General features: G+C 32.1%; 1 protein-coding gene across 2 annotated transcripts in view; it reads right to left on the reverse strand.

Annotated features, from left to right (window-relative positions):
• Window positions 1-449: 449 nt before the first annotated feature.
• The window catches only part of LOC111612949 (glutamate receptor ionotropic, delta-1-like), a 23544-nt gene continuing 11701 nt past the window's right edge, over window positions 450-12292 (reverse strand). For both annotated transcript variants that reach the window (XM_023354240.1, XM_023354239.1), the window contains exon 9: window positions 450-722. In XM_023354240.1, the coding sequence (XP_023210008.1) occupies window positions 455-722 (268 nt within the window). In that variant the 3' untranslated portion in view covers window positions 450-454. The remainder of the gene's footprint in view (window positions 723-12292) is intronic.

Below are 12292 nucleotides of genomic sequence, written 5' to 3' on the forward strand. Positions count from 1 at the left end.
TGAAAGCAGTTAAAAGATGATCGGCACAAGTATTGTTAAAGGAAAAGTATTATGTATAGGAGCAGGGTACTACTAATTTGACGTGGAGAACATAATTTTAAATGAAATAAATTAAAAATTGCAGCCTAGCACTGTGATGATTTCAATAAATAATCTCTCATTATTACTATTATTATCAATCTATGTCCGTTAAAAGATTAATGTATAATAAAATATGTACAGTAAACTACACATCGAAAATAAGAATCCTACCGAACTTGTTTGTATGTGGTTGTAGCCCCAAGTCTCCATTCGTGCATAGGGGTGGTTGCGTCTCGATAGCTATAAGGGTGAAAGAGATATGAGGCTGAAAGTGGTTGAAAGTGGCTTTCTATTTCGAATGTTTTGTTCGAATTTGTTCGAATTAAATTCGAACATNTATATTGTAAATATTGATTAATTAACTCGCATTCAATTAGTAATAAATTCGTTCGTAATGTGAGAAAGGGATAACTTTAACTTTCTTTTTCTTTCTACATCTTAGGAAAAAATCGATTATTAACTCAATAATTAAACATACAATTCCTATAGCATAACCCAAAAAGAGGAGGATGAAACCTCCTTGTAAATCTAAAAGGTTAAGTGGTCTAATTGTATTCAAATCCTTTTCCTTCTTAGGCAGTTTATCAATGATGTTTTTCTTCCATTTTATCAGTAACCCACTCTCTACAGCGGCAGATGTTCTATTTAAAGAAACAGAAAATAAAAATATGTATTAAAAGTAATTCAATGGATAAAAATAGTAAAGTATAATTTAAAATTTAATTTTACACTCTTAAAATCTACTGTTGTAATTAAAATAAACGTGTAGAAAATCTTTCATATATTGATAAATGGTTCGAAATTTATGGAGAAAACCAATCTCATGGCTTAAACTAACATGTAATAAAGTTATTGTGCTGCAATTTTCAAATTACAGACCTATATCTTCCCTTTGTCGTTCATCTGTCTGTCGGTCTGTCCTTCTTTAATCTCGAGAAAAGAGTGAGATAGGTTAAAATCGACAGCTTTATATGAACGGATTACGGATTAACTATATATAAACTTCCGAAGTCATGTGATTTCAATTCAAACTTTTTACTTTACTACATAAAGCGATAAATACGATTTTACCTTACTACAAAGAGCGAAGAGTTTTGTATAGAATTGATCCTTACGAAAAACTGAGATCAATAATATTTCACTGGACCGTCTAAGGTGTACAATACACAAGTGAATTCACATTTTCTGTGATAAAAGTCACGTGAAAAACAAAGTCAACACAGAGAAGAAGTTATAACAGTCTCAGTGTCAAAAGTAATAATTATTTTTAAATTAAAAATTGGATTGTGAAAATGTCACAATAATCTAGTTTTAATATTATAATTCATCGCTATTATATTCTCTTTTCTTAAGTTTCCATTGACATCTGTCTGTCTGTCCTTCGTTAATCTCGAGAACGGAGCTAGACGACAAGTATGATTCTGTTGTTAACAGGTAAAGTGTCATGTACAGGGGCAAGATGCTATTAAAATCGAGATCATCTTTTAAATTAAATAAGTTAAAAATATGATTCAATTTTATTTAAGGTTATTTCAACTAAAAACTTAATTAACAATGCCTTGCTATCCTTATTTCTAATTTAATCTCTAACTGTCTACTCGGACATAGCTTATTAGTAGGACGTTACACTGGTGTTTAATAATTGATACAAAATTGACAGTTAGATCAGAGAAATAAAACTTTTATTAAAATTCACCTGTAGTAGTAATTTTTTCTGTACACATATACGTACGTCTTTCGGGTAAACATATCCCTCATCAGCAGGATTACCGAAAACAACTAAAAATAATTAAATAAACAAATAAGACAATTTGTATAAAAAATTCCCCACAATAAAATCATTTTTTAAAAACTTACAGTAAGGACGTATCCTAATCACTTGTATACAAGATTTATATTTTCAAATTTTACAATTTCCAATTTACATAAATTCATTTTTCTGTCTAAAATCAAATTACAATAAATTAATAGATTTTTAGAAAGATTACAATTATAACCAACAAATATCAACTTACATCGCAAGAATTGCATTCACTATGAACTTACGCCATCAATGACTATGTAAATTTATCACTTATTTATACCTTTTGCTGTTTATACACGTCATTAAGTATTATTGGCTTGGGCTAGGTTGTTGCTCTCAGTAGAATTGTCTGATGTAAGATAATAGAGGTTACGGTTGAAGTTTTCATCTGTAAAACATGAACACTGAACATCTAGTGCTGCCATCTTAGAAACCTAGAAGTTCAGCTTAAACATCTGCATTTTTCTGTGTTCTGGGTTAAACTTGTAACATTGCTTGGAGTTCAGACATCAGAGATGTACTTCTACTTGCCATACAAGTTTGAAGTTTTGACTTGGGCCGCAACCTCTCTAATGCCGGATGAGGCCCTTGATGAAATCTGTCAAATAACCTAGGGTAGTGGCAATGTGCTTAATACAGTGAAATTCATTGTACTTGAAATGTGTATCAGAACAATGAATAAAAGTCCTTTCTATAAGTGTTCTAAACGATGTTATCTTGTAAGCAAATGAATTGTGGGCTTTTGGTAGAATGAATAAGGGATTTTACGTATTCTTCTTGTAGACATTATTCACGAGAGATCCATTGCATATGGTAATTAGGATATCTACGAAATCTACTCGAAAGGTGCATTTTTATTCAAAACAGAGCAGTAAACCATATGAATTATTGTTGATGGTCATCAGAAATTCATGGAGCGATGGTTTGCAGTTCCAAATAATTAAAGCATCAACATATCTGGTATATAGTATGATGCCATCTTCTGTCAATGAGCTTCATCCTTTCAAGTTTTATGTTCAATAGCATTTTGCATCTCAACATTCTATGATCATTGTCTGTATTAAAGTTGTTAAGAACTTTGCAGTTACAGATTACAAATTTCTTGTTTAAAGCCAATTTCCAGATTACAGTATGGGGCTATGTTACTACTACTACCATATTGTTATTTACAACACCAGCTGGGGATGACTCAGCATCTAGAGCCAACTCCCACTATGTCACTCAGCCAGTTATCACATCTACCCTGGCATGGCATATATGTACAGATATAAACATCTTATTAAACATATATATTAAAGCCAAAAGATTACACTATTATATTGGACAATCTTGCATATCTCCATACAGTGCCGTAAGTAACCGAGTACAATTATATCCAAATTAAGTTCCAAAAGTACAAATCAGACAAAGAAGCAAGTAATATAATTATCTGGAACACAACCACAAGGTAAGTGGGAGTTGCAGTTTTAAGTCCCACTTCAGGCCAATTCTTTTCTTCACGATTATTCTAAGTTAATTATTAAATTTAGCAAGAGATGGTATCCGACACCCGCCTCTAGTACCAAATTACATAGCATTTAATTAATGATATAATAGTAGTAATATAGTCCAATACAATTCGGCAATCATTTGGTTTTGCATTTAAGATGTATTTGTAAATTTCTTGTTTGATACAAGGTAGTCAATTCCATTAATACTTCCATTTACACTTCTCCACGTTCATTTTCTTTGGGGTTTCTTCTCAAAAAAAAAAAAAAAAAATTTCATAATGTACAGCTGTTCATATTCTACTAATTTGACACGTTAGCTTCTTTTTCATTTCTTGTAACACAGCCACAGTTTCCATCCTCCTTTTCTCCAACTCTCACAATGANTTTGTTAAATAAAATTTGTAATCTTATTTTGTGAATTTGGGAGTGCTTCAAATATGACATTAAAACAGGGTTTTATGTCGTTACAAGTAGGTTTCTTAACATTATCTGGTATAGTAAAATCGTGGAACCGATAAAAATTTGACGTTATAATCGGGTTAAACTGTATAATGTTTGTGCAAAATAAAAAAAAAAAATAATTTCAGACGATACAATAGCCACGATTATTTTTTTCAAAGACGGGAAATTTTCGTTAGGCATCGACAAAAATTCAACCCTGGCCAACGCGCAACGGAGAAAAATTTCGAAATTGGATAGGTTAATTTCATCAAAAATGCATCGTGGCTAGCGAAGTTTGAACGATCGCGCCCAAAAGCAGCAATACCGAAGAAAATTGGAGAATGAGAACCAGATCCGCTTTGAGCGTCAAAGTGATTCTTAGTAGTGTCTCGGAGATATAAGTCGAAATAGCTTAGTAGTGTCTCGGAGATATAGTCGTGTCCTAAATACTGTTTTGCCGTTTTACTTGTTTAATTTAACTTTTTTGGTTAATATTTAAATAATATAATATTTTACCAGTTTTATCAGTATTATACAGTTGTCCAACAGAAAAGTAAACTATCTTATTTACAAATCTTTTCAAAATAGACAGTTTGACCGGGCCCTAGACATTTGTCTATGCTATGATCCGGCTCTGGATGTACAGTACAGGGGTTAAAACACTACTACACTCCAGACAGGCACGTGCTATGTGCTACCTGTCGCATTAATGGCGTAAAGGCGCATTTATTTCGCGTCATATCGTTGTCAGTAAATGTAAAAAATATATATTTTTTAAATTATATCCTTTTTGTAATAATTATATTTAGTTAATTATTTCGTTAACTTTTGCCAATAGATGGCGCTACGTGTAACTCAGAAAATCGAATGTAAATAAAAATTAATTGATTTATAGAAATGCAATCGATATTTTGGAGTAGGATGTACGACACGATATAGGTGAGAAATATTTGAACGTAACTATCGAGTTTTGTAGCAATTGGTCAAATGGCCTAAGAGTGTATAGCGAACAAACAAACATCTTTATATATATACTAGCTGTTTCCTTCGACTTCGCCCGCGAAGGTTTTGCAAGCAAACCCCATTTATATTCAGTATTTCAACAACCATAGTAATTATAGTAATTGCCGAGAATCAAACGAACTGTTTTCGATTTGATCAATTTTCTGGAACGTTTACAATCATTCTATAATCGAACCAATGTGCGATAACAAATTCGAATTTAAAACGGTTCGAACATTTCGTTAAAAAAATCGAAATATATAAAAATATTTATAACAATGTCTGAAATGAAATGCTCTCTCTCCCCCCCGCGGGGGAATTTCGAAAAATATCTTTTTAGTGTGCATTCCCGTGGCGTACCCTACTAAAACGCAGTTAAAAACAAAAAATCGCATCTAAATATTACAGTGGAAGCCGTTTTTCCAGTTAAACCTTAATGCTTTACCTCTCCCCCTGCTGGGGAATTTCGGAAAATCCCTTCTTACAAGTTAGTGTGCGTTTCCATGACGTACCCTAACTGTGTACCAAATTTCACTTGTTTAGGTTCAGCGGTTTGCTCTGGGCGGTGATGAATCAGTAACTAAGTCAGTCAGTCAGGACAAGTAATTTTATATATTTAGATATATCATTTAATTTATCTATATATATATATATATACAGTAGAGCGTCGATTTTCCGAAAGTCAATCATCCGAAAGAATTCCAGTCGGCAAATTTAAATTTTCGCCAGTGCTGTGGCGCTTCAATCTTTGGCTATGTCTTGGGCTACTCAAATATTTTACGTTTTTGATACTAAATTAACATCTGAAGTATATTTTTTTATTATTTTTATATTTTTCAATATATTTATTTTGTTTGTACAAAATAAAAAAATAATTTTTAACGATACAATACTCTTTGTTAGGCTTAACATCGACGAAAATTCAACGCGAAGCGACACGCAACGGAGAAAAATTTCGACATCGGATACGTTAAACTATTTGTTCGTACGTAAATCGGTTATCCGAAATATCAGTTATCCGGACAACCCCAGTTCCCAATTGATTCGGAAAATCGACGCTCTACTGTATATATATAGATAAATTAAATTAATTACAGTTAAAATTAAAATTTAATTTAAATTATAATTTTAAAAAATAATAATCATTATTGGGCTGCAATTTGAAAAATAAATTGTATGACCTATAAATTCCCACTGTCTATCTGTCTTTAAACTCGAAAACGGAATTAGATAGATAAAATCCGAAACTAGATATTGAAACCGTAGGAGTAGTAGACCCCGATTGACTATAAATATTTGAATTGAAATAACGTGACTTCCGGTTTTCAACGGAAGTCACGTTATTTCAATTCAAATATTTTCCTTTGAAAGCAGTTAAAAGATGATCGGCACAAGTATTGTTAAAGGAAAAGTATTATGTATAGGAGCAGGGTACTACTAATTTGACGTGGAGAACATAATTTTAAATGAAATAAATTAAAAATTGCAGCCTAGCACTGTGATGATTTCAATAAATAATCTCTCATTATTACTATTATTATCTATATAAAAATACACATAATACAAATTCTGCATTAATATTTTACTATATTATAGGAATACATTAAAACAAATAATTTACTTCTCTGTCGCTAGAACAAAATTAAAATATTGGTAAACACTTTCTACGAGTATTATTTTTTAAATTTAAACAATTCTTTATACACGAAATTTTATGGTTAATATATTAGCCATAAAATTCAAAACGTAAACTCTTAATATATTTAAAAACATTTTCGTGTATAAAGAATTGTTTAAATTTAAAAAATAATAAAGTGTTCACCAATATTTGATTTTTTTATTTTATTGTACACTTTCGAGCATTAAACTATCAAACGAATTTTTTATTGGGCATTAATAATAATTATTTCTATGTTTTGTGTAATTAATCACTCTAAAGACTAAAGTAATATGCAAATACACAAGTTTTCGTGACAAACAAATATTGCAAGTACAGTAATATGTTTAACGGGTGTACAATTAACCATTTGCTACACTTAAATGTGCTATTTAGATTGAACGACAAAGTGTCGCATTCTTTACCAGTGATTAATGCGAAATTGCATGTATATGTGTTTGATTTTTTACTTAGCTTCATATAAAATCTGAATTTTTCATCTTTTTTATATGCATTTTTATATTCTATACAATATAACGTATAAGCGAACATACATACGGTACTTAATGCTTATTAGTAAGAATATTTTATACATTATATTGGCTCTCGTATCCTTTAAAACTCATTAAAAATTAAATAAATATATCATTAATAAATTCTATTAATTTATTTATAATNTCCGGTAATGTGGAGTGCAGGCTTTTCAGTTTTGTAACGTTCAGTTGGACAGAAACAAGACTGAAAGCAGAGTTAAAAATTTTTTAATTTTTCCGTTTTCGTCCCGCGCTTCTGTCGTACTGCGACCAATAAATACGCAAGGATTTGTGACGCGTAGTCACGTGTAGTTTGATTGTCGTAATGGCGGAAAGTGTAGCGAAAACGATGAAGAAACAGATAGATTTGGAATTCTTCATCGAAGAAGTTATAAAATGCACATGTCTGTACGACAAAAAAATATAAATAATTCAAGGATTATTAACAATGAAATTGTTAATAAATGCAGAGAAAGCATGGCAAAATCCGTCGTCCATATTTGACTCTACGACAATTACAGAACTGATCAACAGATGGCGCATTTCTAGTGGAGTCAAGTTAAAACGAAAACTCTTATATGTTTCAGTTCTGCTTCTGAGTTTGTTTTCAGGTAATGTGGAGTCCAGGCTTTAGTGGAACTGAAAAAAATACAAACACTTCTTGTACTGCTGAAAACTGTTGTTAACTAATTAATGATTTCTGGTAAAAAATATTAATTTAAACTGACAAGATTCAGAATGGCGCGAGCGGGGAACAAAAAGGCTCAGGATTTTGATTTAAAATTCGTCTTTGGACACCAGAATGGTTATCTTCAGTGATGTAGGTACAGTGAGCAGCCTGGGGTGGCTTCCCTTCGTTTGGGAAATACATGATACACATCAAACCTATTCAGATAATATTTTTCAATGACAGTCATATAATTTTTTAATTATCAATTCTCGGAACAGTTGATAATTTTATTATTTAAAAAATGTTTAAAAATTTTTAATGTCAAAATGCCTCCCCGAAAAAAGTTCCGCCCGTGGCGGACCCCTACGTATTCCTAGCTATGCCATTCGCACTTACTTCATAATCTTAACCCCATCCACGAATATTTTCAATTTTTAGGCATAACGATTTCAGTTTTGGCAGTATTAATTCAGTCTTTTAATTATTTAATTAAAAGACCTCTCTTGGGGTTTTATCAAAGACATCCAATATAAACTAGTTTCAACTAGTTAAAACGCATTCTAACTAAAAATGGGTTTTGACTGCAACATATACATAAGAAGGGAAAATATTAGAATCGTGTCAAATTTGACTCTCCGATTTTTTTTTTCTGCAATCTCCACTTTTGAGATCCAGATCCCAAAAATGTCAAAAGAACGTAAAATAATTCCGTGGATGTGTACTTCGCATAATCTGAAGATGGGGTAAAGATTAAGAAACGAAATTTGGCACGGTAGCTTGTGTATAAGCATTAATGCTATTAAATTTTGCCAGTTAAAGGTTGAGGGAGTAAAGAGATAGAGGATGTCACGTGTCATATCTCGAGAGATCGAACTTAAGCTTTTACTCGTTACCACCATTTATTTTATATATAACTAATTACTACCCTCAAAATTTAAGCTTTTCTGCCATTTTATAATAATATAAAAAGTTTCTATAACAAAATATCATAACTGATGGCGCCACACACGCAGTTTCACGCAGAAAACTAAGCAACTCTGAGATTTGCTAGATTTTTTATCTTTTTGGGTTTGGGGATCTCAAATACAATTATTTTTTATAAATATCATAACTGATGGCGCCAGACACGCAGTTTCACGCAGAAAACTAAGCAACTCTGAGATTTGCTAGATTTTTTATCTTTTTGGGTTTGGGGATCTCAAAACATGGAGTTTTGCAAAAATCTCGGAGGGTCAAATTTGGCACGATTCCAATACTTTCCCTTGTTATCTATACATAACAGCCGGGAAAATAAAATTAACAAATTGCTTGAAAGCACCATTCAATAACTTATTTTTTAAACTACAAAGTATTCGAATTCTTGAAAATACTCAATAATTATTTTAAATTATAATAGTTTAACCTTTAATAATTTATAATTACAATAAATACTTTCGAATATTTCCACTCTATCACTCTGACATGGCACTGAATATTTAAGAATTAATACTTTCTACGTTGAAAACTAAATAACTTAATTTGAATATTCAAATTATTAACGAACTATTAACAAAGTTTTCAACTTAATTTTTAGCATAGTAATTTGTATATTTAACTTTCTCAAATAATTTATTTTTCAAACTTTGTTTAGGAATGAGGAAACAAATACTTCGCACGCGTGTGGCTTAGTATCGATTAATATATCAGATTAAAAATTATAATGAAAAGCCGCCATTATATAAATTTTCAGTGTAATAAATTGAAATAAAAACTGTTTCTAGTAGGAAAATTTTAATCAAATATTTAATTAGGAGCCCACCAGTAACCAAACGGTTCCGTTCTCTAAACACTTGTAATTCTGTCGTGGGTTCGTACCTCGGCTGGACGGACTGGCCACGTTGAGTTTTCCAGGTCTGTAACACCCGAATAGGAGAGGCCAGTTAAAAGACCTCCTGGAAAGCATTATTTCCCGCGTAACGACCATCATAAACGCTTACAACTACCATTACATGACAATTACGTCACACTTTATACCTGAGGGCGATATAGCCTAGAAGCTCATGTCCAACTAGCGGATACAAGAAAAGATATTTAATCATCTTATTTAAAATGTTCAAAGATCAAAGAAAACTTAAGAATAACAATGTGCAAACGTTTACTTAATCCTAAATATAATAAACACAGCTGTTACTAACCATCATTGCTATTGTTATGTGCATTGTTGGACTGCAATATGAAAAATTTTAGACCTATAAATTCCCGCTGTCGTCCGTTGTTCTTAATATCGAGAACGGAGTTAGATAGATAAAAATCCAAACCATATATGGTAAGATTAGGGGCAAGGGCCCGATTAACTGTAAACGAATTTTCATTATAAACCGGAAGTCATGTTATTTCAATTCAAAAATATTTCCTGAATGGTGTTAGATAGATGACCGGCATGACTCTTGCTGACAGGAAAAGTATAATGTACAGGGGGAGGGCCAATAGTAATTTGAGATAGAGAGCATATATTTTAAATTTAAAAAATATGATTAAAAATTGCAGTCTAGCATTGTGACGACATCACAGTAAATATTTGCTCGTTCGTTTTATTTTTCTAACATCTTGCCTTGTATTTGTCCTTTTTGATGTGGTGTAATATTCACTTTTGAGTTGTGGACTTAATAAATACAAAAAATAATAATGACAATGAACAGCCAGTAAATTCAAATTTGGACGTCAATCATCTTGAAGTACCCGAAGTGGATGCTGATCACTACAAAATTATTTCTGTCTAGAAACAGTTCCTGCTGTTATTTTAAAAAAAATCCGTCGAACGAAAATCAAAATTCAAAATTACTAAAAATTAATATGTTGACTGAAATATTTTCTAATTGAAATATACAACCTTTAATTGAAGAAAAATGAAATACGCAAAAGATCGAAATTCCCTGCAAAAAAAAAAAAAANCAACCTATGGGTCGCGACCCAGAAGGGGGTCGCGACGGGCTTTCTGTGGGGTCGCCAACTTATACAGTTAACTAAAAAAAATGTTCACTATAATGCAATTTTTATTTTTAATGGTGTCTTGAACTTTGAATAATTTGATATACAGTCGACCCCCCTATAACACGGGTTCCTATAGCTCGGATTCCTATATGACGGCGAAAAAATTGAGACGGTATCTGTACAAACATGGTAAAAATCTCCTATAATTCGGTAAAACGTCATCGGGCAGCCGAAATACTTTCCGCCGTCCAGCGCCACGCTACGGAGAGTTTAGGCGAGTAAGTTCAGTTTACTATCGTTTGTACAGTATGTAAATTAGGTACCGTAAGTCTAATACAGTACTGTAATTTTATACATTTCTTGTGAAAGAAACGTTTCTTATTCAACGGCCATAAAAATTATTTATATTAATGATGTCTCCAAAGTTAAACGAAGTTTTCGCAGAAAAATAACTTATCAGAAATCGCGCCCACCGTTCGATGCGCTGCTCCTTTCAAACCTTTCAAACAGACGTTGTCCGTAAACTTCACACATGTCGGGCTGAGATTGGCAAGGTCTCCTAAAACATCAATTTCATAAAAAACGGAACGTATCTACCGTGTTATAGGGGGTCGACTGTATATAGGCCTATATATATAAAATAGAATACAGTAGACCCCCTATAACTGTTGCTTTTTCCGTTTTATATGAATTCCATGTTGTACGAGTCACTTAGATTTTACAAATACGTGTGCCGGGCTGTGAACGGCTCACGTATTTATAAAATCTAAGTGACTCGTACAACATAAAATTCATATAAAACGGAAAAATCAACAGTGTTATAGGAGGGTCGACAGTATCTTTCTGTCTGTTTTCTATACACTTCTAAACCATTTGACCGATCTGCACTAAATTTTTTATCAATTTTTTATAGGAACGTTGCGGAAAATATGGGCTACCATTATACCTGGACACCCCATTCCTTTTCCTGATATCTCTGGGCAGCTCTGGTCTATCCGCTAATAAATAAATAAAGAACGATAAAAACAAAAGTAAAAATCTGGCAACGTTCTTACTGGACTTACCCGGCATTGTTTTCATCTTTAATAAGTCTTTATATTGGTTTGGGGATATTAAACGGTTGGTACCATATCTCCAGAAACAATAATCCGATTTTCCTGAAAAGTTCTAGAAATATTTTATCCTAATACGCAAACTTTTCTGAAAATTTTCAAAAACGTTTGATAAAGGGCACAGATGTTAATAAGCTTCAAAGTGGGTTCAAAAATCGTGCCCCCTCCCACACACACTAACATCCATATATATGTTACTGTGAATGACCGATATCTGGCGAATGTCAACATTCTCTGGTGAATGTCAGCATTCACACAGTCGTTTCGTGTATGTACGAAATATTTGCTAAATATCATTATTTCTCACTTACACCGGCAAATGTCGACATTCAGCATGCACTGATGGTGAATGTTGAATAAAAATATTTTTATTACGTTAAGACTAAAATGCAACTTCTTAATATGTCAAAATAGGAGAAAGCTTAAGTAACAACACATGTAAATAAACTGTTGAACCAAAAACAAACAGTACATTCTAAATCATTAAAGAAAATAATACAATAATAAACTTACACATAAATTATGTGATTAA

Source organism: Centruroides sculpturatus, unplaced genomic scaffold (assembly GCF_000671375.1).
Source record: "Centruroides sculpturatus isolate CEXI.00-Female unplaced genomic scaffold, Cexi_2.0 scaffold1611, whole genome shotgun sequence".
Taxonomy (NCBI): Eukaryota; Metazoa; Arthropoda; class Arachnida; order Scorpiones; family Buthidae; genus Centruroides; species Centruroides sculpturatus.